The sequence below is a fragment of the Physella acuta genome, unplaced genomic scaffold (assembly GCF_028476545.2).
Source record: "Physella acuta isolate Inbredline_101_S28 unplaced genomic scaffold, ASM2847654v3 ptg001894l, whole genome shotgun sequence".
NCBI classification, from domain to species: domain Eukaryota; kingdom Metazoa; phylum Mollusca; class Gastropoda; family Physidae; genus Physella; species Physella acuta.
The window spans coordinates 101,911-110,001 of NW_026733399.1; the positions used below are offsets into that span (position 1 = coordinate 101,911).

The window sequence follows — 8,091 nt, forward strand, 5'->3', positions numbered from 1 at the left end:
AGATACTTCGACTGCTTCAGGAGCTTCAAGTCATCCGACCGTATCATCGGTTACTGTAAGCCCTGAAATAGTTCCAGAAGCTTCTCAGGCAACCTCAAGCAATCTGCCTTTCCCATCGGTTACTGTAAGCCTTGGAAGAGTTCAAGTAGCTGATCCAAAATCCTCCATACGTCGAGAAACTGTTACAGTCGTTTACAAATATGATTCAGATGAAGATACGGCAGATCCACATAACCATTCAACAAACACGCAAATTGTATTCAATAAAACTCTGTTTGTTGATTCAGATTTAGACAGTGACGAAGACGTCGCTTTGAATATCTCGAATTGTATCCCTAACAGCGGTTTTTCCATAACAGAGTCAAAAGAAGATATACAAGAGAATCTTGAGAACAAAGTAGATACTAAATCTGCAAGTAATGATGAGGATGGAGCTTTGAGAGCTTATCGTGGGCATGTTTTGCCTGGATTAACCAAAAGCTGTTGTTTGAATGAAAGGTTGCATTGGAAAGATGCATCTCCAGCTCCTTCTGCTGTAGGATTAAATCGGAGGATATCGCCTAGATATAGATCTAGAGGTCGTGGTTACGCTAGAAGGAACACTATTGAAACGTCTGATAATGCTGCTGCTGGCTTGACAATCACACTAAGTATGCATTCACGCGAAAATGTACTTCCAGAAATACCATCAACACAAGATCCACACAAAAATATAGTACCGGGTAAAATGAGCTTTTCTAGTGAAGAAATTAGCAATGACGGTACAGAAAGCTGCGAGTCTTCTGAACAATTTCAGGACGCAATGTCATCTTTGCCGGCTGAACTGAGTGCGTCACCTGACCCGGAAGTTGTAAAGGTCAAAACGCCAAGTAGCCTAGTAGTAGTGAGCGAAACTCACCAAGAATCGACTACGGTGAACATTTGTTTTCATTGTCGTAAAGTCTCGTCAACAATCGTTCTCTGTCAAACGTGTTTTGCTTTCAAATACTGCAGTGAAGCGTGTCGAGAGGCGGGGCTCAGCTCACACCTTCAGCAGTGTGGTGAGTATTTGGTGCAGGCTTTCATATTTGAATCCTACACTTTTTGCAAATAAGTGATTGTGTACATTTATTTGAAAAAGTGAATGATTGTGTACACATGGGATGGCGTGGTCATGCAGTAGAGAGCTAGACTACTAACCCTAGAGTCTCGAGTTTGAATCCGGGTTCAAATCAGTGGAACGTCCCTGAGTCCACCCAGCACTGATGGGTACCTAACTTACATTTGGGAAACAAAGGCGGCGGGGCATATTACTGACCACACTATCTCTTCATATTCCGAGGTCTATGAATCAGATGAACTCTACTTTACTGCCCCATGTGCCTTGGGCACGAACGGGATTAAGAAGAAGAGATTGTGTACATGTGTACATGGTTTAAATTTATACTAGATTAACTTTTAGCATTGTTTACAAGTTCAGCTGTATTCTAAATTGTTTCCCTTCATGCATTTAGTAAAGTAGTAATGCTAGTTTAATTCAACATATTTTGCTGATAACGATTCAATATTTGGTTATGTCCCCTGTCTACAAAATCTAAATGATCAGACTAGAACATTTCCACTTTCTCTTCTACTCCGTGGTATTAAATATCGCAGCTCTACTACTAAAATCCTTATTAGAAATGGGATAAAATTGGTAAAAAGTAGGGGGTAAAGCTCATGGTTACTAAACCGAAAAGTCTTGAGTTCGAACCCTCGGGCAGGTGAGGCTCGTTAGCTGGGGGACAGCCACTCTTCTAGGAGAGACAACTCCAACATTAAGAACGGAGAAGAAGAAGGTAAAAAGTAAATTTCGTAATGTAGTAAAAAAGGCCTAGCTAAGATATTTTTAAAATAAGTTTCCGCGTCATCTAAAAACACACCGATTGTTGTTTTTTTTTCCTGATTTTCCAGAGGCCATTATTTTCCTGTTTTCCAGAGAGGTTACAGAAATTTAATTACCTCAAGTCAGAATGGGTTCCCCGACAAGCTGGCATATTTTCCAACAACTTGAAGTGTCTGTTTAGCAAAATACCACACCAAAATAAATGTAAGTTGATACGCATTCGATCTTCACTTATTTCATTTTTAATTTTTTAAAAGAAAAACAACGTGATAACTCTTTAAATGCATTGTTAGTTATTAAAATTAAAAAAAAAACGACTTAAAAACTGTAAGGGTTTGGGTAAAGCCGGTATCAGAGAGGAGTTAACAATGGTTTAGGCCTATTCGTGTAAGTAAATCTTACACAACAAGTACAGAGGCGTAGCGGGGGGGGGGGGGGGGGGAAGTACATATGTCCCCCGACGCCGACCTTAGGGGGCGCCAAAATGGGTACGAAAAACAAATTATAGTTTGACGGGGGGTGCAAATCGAAAGTTTGGGGGGGGGGGGGTGTAAATCGAAAGTTTGCTCCCGAGGGGGCGCCAAATTGAAAGTTTGTCCCCGGGCGCCAGGAAGGGTCGCTACGCCTCTGAACAAGTATCACTAGTGGGTACAGGGCCCGGTTTCTAACAGGCGCCATTTACATAGTCTAGCATGTTTTCACATATTTATAGATTACATATGGATAATTTTAAGAACTCTACGTTTAATAAATAAATCACTAATAACATAAATTAAATTTTAGAAAATATAATATTTTAAATATTTTTTTACAGAATACGCATTAAATACGTGTTCATTAATTTGTATTGAAGAACTGTTTATTTAAAAAAGTCTCTACTTTAAAATATTTAACATCCCTGTTGAAAACTATAATCAAATTCTAATTCTTGAGGTGTTTCGTTTATCCATGGCACATCCATAGTAATGTCAGAATAATAAAACTATATTGTAATATTTTTTAAAACTTTGTTTTTTTTTTAATTATATTTAGCCTATTCTTCCCTGCTCATTTACAATTAATACGCTTATTATTCCCACAATATTTTCAAACAATGCTTCGAAATGTATGCTATTTCTACCTTTTAACTTTCACTGTTTCTACAATATTTAAAATTATTTACAATTCTAACAATGTTTACTATTCTAAAATTGTTTTGAACATAAACTGTTACATTTTCTTTCCTGTTAAAAATCGTTCCCTCAATTACTTAAACTATCCACTATTCCCACAATGTTTTAGACTGTCTACTATTCCCCCGATTTTTTAAACTCTTTACTGTTCTCACAATATTTTAAGCTCTCTTCTATTCCCACAATGTTTTTAAACTATCCAATGTTTTAAAATGTCTACTATTCACACGATGTTTTAAACACACTATTCCCACAATGCTTTAAACTATCCACTATTCCCACAATTTGTTAAACTGTCCACTATTCCCACAATGTTTTAAACTGTCTACTATTCCCTTACCTAGCCTCACGACAAAAGGCAGTAGACATTTTGTCTGAAATCTCAGAGATGAATTTCAACCCAAACTTTTTCATTTTAAAACTAAAGGTGAGGACAGCACAACTTAGAAAAAAAATTAGACTTATTTTCTAAAAACTTGAAGCGTGTTTGTTGGGTGAAGGCGTAGTCGGGTGTGTGATAGTCTTCAATGTTGATGTTTTAATTTGCCACATTTCAATATCTGATGTTTTTTGTGTTTACCTGATGTTTTTTGTTTTGTTTCACTCATCCTCTCCACCAATAAATTTTCTACCCGCTTTGATCATCCTTAATTAATGAATTTATCCCGTGAAATAATAGAAGATACGTAATAAAACGTATCGATTGATTTTATTACGTTTTATCAAGTTTTCACTAAAACCGAATACGAATTACAAAATGTCTAATCTAGTTTGTTATATAATTCTTTTTGATAGTACCGGTATCTTTCGTTGGTGATTTAAAAAAAAAAAAACTTTTTACAACACTTGTTAATATCTGTTTCACTTTCAGGATCTCAAAGGAGAGGAAGAATCTTTCTACCTACCCAGAGGTCGTATGAGAAACTATAGAGTTAGTAGCAGGGGAGATCCTATGAACATGAGCTTGTTAGTTCAGCCTGAAAACTTTGTGGTCATCCCACGGCCATCTTGGTTCGTGGCCGAAAATGGTGACCGGTACATTGTGACGTCATTTACGGACAGTGTTGCGTTTGGATTTGCAGATGCTGTGGTGGATACTTTCTTTGGATAACGTGGGGATGTGTAGTGACCACTGGCATAATGGGTTGAAACATGATGTGGTGGATACTTTCTTTGGATAACAGTGGTGATGTGTATAGTGACCACTGGCGTAATTGGTTGAAAGATGGTGTGGCATTTAGTAGCTTTATGATTTTTTTATGAGGTGTTGGGAATTGATAGAACGTCTTGTGATTAATTGGAAATGGTTGTGATTTGAGAGAACTATTTGTGATTTACTAGAAATTGTGATTTGCTAGAAATTCTTGTGATTTGATAGAATTAGGGATTTTCTAGATTTTTTTTTGTGATTAGATAGAACTAGTTTGGATATATTAGAAATTGTGATTTGATTTGCTTGAAATTGTTGTGATTCTTAAACAATTGTTGTGATTTGATAGAAATTGTGATTTGATAGAAATTGTTGTGAATGATACTTATTGAGATTTGTATGAATTTGTTATTAAAAATAAAGTTAATTGTTTGATCTAATTTCTATTACTTAGAAATTATAGGGAATCGTTAGGGCTTCTAGATGGTTGTGAGAACTAAAATTGGAATTTTAGAATTCTGTTACTAATTTCTAAAGTTAATTGTGCACTGCTAGAAACTGTAGTCACACTGAAAAGAGTTCAAGTAAACATCTGAGCTTTAAACGCACGTCAGGATCTAAAACTACCATTTTTTATACAGTTTGAGACTCGCTATTACGACCTGAGTGCAATACTCTTTTGTTTCACGTGGTTTTCTTTTGCAAGTCGATGCATCGTTAATATATGAGTTGGTACCATGACATAGACATTCCCATCTCGATTCAAAATCTATAAACATACAGTGGCGTAGCGAGGTCGGGTGTCATCCGGTGCGGCACTTAATGGTGTCATCCCCCCCCCTCCCAGAGGCGTAGCGACCCTTCCCGGAAATAAACTTTCAATTTTCGATTTGCACCCCCCCACCCTCAAACTTTCGATTTGCACCTCTTGAAACACTATTTAACACTCGAATTAATCACTTAATTAAGTGGAATTATCATTTTTCTCTATATATTTTGCTATTTTTTGCCTTGGTGTCATCCCCCCTAAGTGGTGTAACCCGGTGCGTTCCGCACCCCCGCCCCCCCCCCCTCGTTATGCCTCTGTAAACATAGATAAACATTTATGTTTATTTTTGTATTGTTAATTGTTATCGTGATTTGGTTTTGTTATCACTACGGCTGAGTGTAACAAATCCTAAGTTTGAAAATTAGTTGTAATCAAATCATTTAAAAATCGACCTGTTGTTAAGATTGATGATTTTTTTTTTACAATTATACCCTGTACGTGTGTTATATTATTCACCAATTATTTATTGATAACATTTAACTGTATTATCCTTTTAAGGATGTGCAATTGTTTAACAGAAAGAGTAGGGTTTAACAACAAGTAAGCCAAAAGTATTTCATATTTTTAATAAGTGCTCTTGATGTTGCTCTTTATTCAGTGTACTGACGGTCTACAAAATTTTGGGCCTCCCTTAAATGACTAACTATATATATATATATATATATATATATATATATATATATATATATATATATATATATATATATATATATATATATATATATATATATATATATATATATATATCACTGTTCTGTTGAACCTTTGGTGCCTTTCCCAGTTCTAGTCCATTGCCTTCACACGGAGTGACGCTTCTTAGTCTAATTAATTAAATATTTTATGTAAAAATGTTTCAGAAAATAATCCACTTAATACTTTCAGTTATGTAAACGAACCACTCCTTCGCAGCTTTTTAAGTACACGTTGAATGGGACCATTTTCTGTGATCTATAAATAAATAAATAAATAAATAAATATATATATATATATATATATATATATATATATATATATATATATATATATATATATATATATATATATATATATATATATATACATATAACGAGCTGCTGGACAGCTTATAACAAATATCGATATTTAATTATATTGGTGCTTAGTCAATTCATATTTGTCAATTTACACTGATTTGTGGATTCCACTCCCCTCCATCCCCCCTCATGAATGTGAAAATTTGTATTTTACCCGCAGCCACATGAAATATGTACACTTTTTATTAAATATATCAAATTGCATTCTAAATATTGTAAATGTATTATCAAACATTTATTAAGATACTTTAAAATAGATAGGCCTACTCTTCGATTAACCAAACCAGTATTCGTTTGATTGATTTAATACTTTCATTTCATCTCAAAATAGAACTTCAAAGTTTTAAAAATCATCGAATATGCTGGTACGGAAAATTGATAAGGCCACGACAATCGTGTTATTTTTGCACAAATTAAGAATGGTTATTTTCTCAGCAGCGTGTTACTTTTTAAAACTTTTTTACCCATTACATTTTATCGCAATGTTTTGTTGATTGTGTTTAATATTTTTTAACATTTTAAAATTTTCTTGTATGCTACAGTAACCGTGGTGCTAGATCCAGACCTGATGTTCACACTAACCCTGGTCATATTCAGAGTTTCTTCCAGGCATCTCTTCGGGGGGGGGGGCGCTTAGCGCCCCCCAAAGAAAGTCTTCCGCCCCCCCCCCCCCCCAAGAGATAGAATTTATATAGTAAACATACTTTTACTAGTGTCCGCCACCCCCCCCCCCCCGAGAGAAAGTATGAAAGAAAAACTGTCCGAAAGTTTCAAGTCGCCCCCCTCCCTCCATTCCCAGGAGAAAAAAGTCTGAAAGAAACGCTTGTATCAGGCCAAACGAGAACGGAGAGTTACTTTGACATCAGACGCCGTGACAGTAGATTCTTTACATATACAAAAATTATATATATATATATATATATATATATAATATTATATATATGTATATATTAGAGATTTAATGTATTATCTCTTTATTATCTCTTTTGAAATACTTTTTTGTTAAATCGAAGGTTAAGGTTTGGTGTGGCTAAATCAAAACGTCAGAATAGCCGATTAATCAGCCAAGAATCAGTTCCCTTTAAGTCGACAGTGTAATACTTTTTGCAGTGTCGTATTGAGTTATTTCCTGCATATAGGACTAGCTTTCAAGGATAAGTGTTGATCTAAGATTATTAACAAGGTAAGGATAGCTGTAATCGTTCGTGTAAAATATAATGTAGATCTATAAGATGAAAAAAAAACAAGTGTTGTAAAAGTAAACGAAGACACTTATTCACTCACATTCTAGTGTTGTAGTGTGTAAACCTACTGTGGCTGCACTAAATCTTTGAGCACAATGCTCGGTGAACTGTTCTCACACTACACAATAATACATAGCCATTCCGTAGGTCTAGGCCTACAATGTTTTGAACATTGGCGTGTGTAGTCAACTCTTAATTTATAAGTTACTGGTTGTAAACTCGGATCGCTTAATAATATAATATTATATGCATTTATCAACGCGAAACCTTTTCCATAATCTATGTGTAGGCCGAACTATTTCGAGAAATGTCCATTTTTTTTTTGGAAGCGGGTTGTAAAAATACGCCTTTTGGTAACACCTGAGTTAAACTATAGATGATACACGTTGGTCTACTACAAGAATACCAACAACCTAACACCCCTCATTTTTGGATGAGTCCGAAAATATATTTATTTCCATCTTATACACGTTAATACAGCGTGTTTCACCCTTACCCAGTCATTGTAGGACTCGAGCGTCCCCCTTTCCACCCTGATTGGATGCTATCCTAACACAGTCCAGACACTGGCCAGTCCACACGTTGATCGTCTAGACTTCGGTGACACGAGTTGCCTGACGTCATGAGCACGGCGTATTTTTATTTTTGGTATCTCAGTGGCCGTTAAAAAACCCACGTGGCTTTTTTTTTGGGTATACAAGTGGCCGTTAAAAAAAACAACACGCGGTGGTTTTTGTTTTTTTTTCCCGCGAAGGTTTGCGAGAAAAACTGCTTGAATCG

The 8,091-nt window shown here is 35.6% G+C and overlaps 1 protein-coding gene across 1 annotated transcript; it reads left to right on the forward strand.

Annotated features, from left to right (window-relative positions):
* The first annotated feature begins 647 nt into the window (after positions 1 to 647).
* LOC131931125 (uncharacterized) lies at positions 648 to 4,460 on the forward strand. Its single transcript, XM_059287832.1, has 4 exons — positions 648 to 1,040; positions 1,958 to 2,068; positions 3,381 to 3,463; positions 3,908 to 4,460. The coding sequence occupies exons 1-4, from the start codon at positions 653 to 655 to the stop codon at positions 4,145 to 4,147; spliced, it is 822 nt and encodes a 273-aa protein (XP_059143815.1). The 5' UTR covers positions 648 to 652; the 3' UTR covers positions 4,148 to 4,460.
* The last annotated feature ends 3,631 nt before the right edge of the window (positions 4,461 to 8,091 follow it).

Coding starts and splice junctions, on each gene's coding strand:
- LOC131931125 (XM_059287832.1), top strand. CDS start 653: ATGCATTCACGCGAAAATGTACTTCCAGAAATACCATCAACACAAGAT. Junction 1,041..1,957: donor CTCACACCTTCAGCAGTGTG/GTGAGTATTTGG, acceptor CCTGTTTTCCAG/AGAGGTTACAGAAATTTAAT. Junction 3,464..3,907: donor TTTTCATTTTAAAACTAAAG/GTGAGGACAGCA, acceptor TTTCACTTTCAG/GATCTCAAAGGAGAGGAAGA.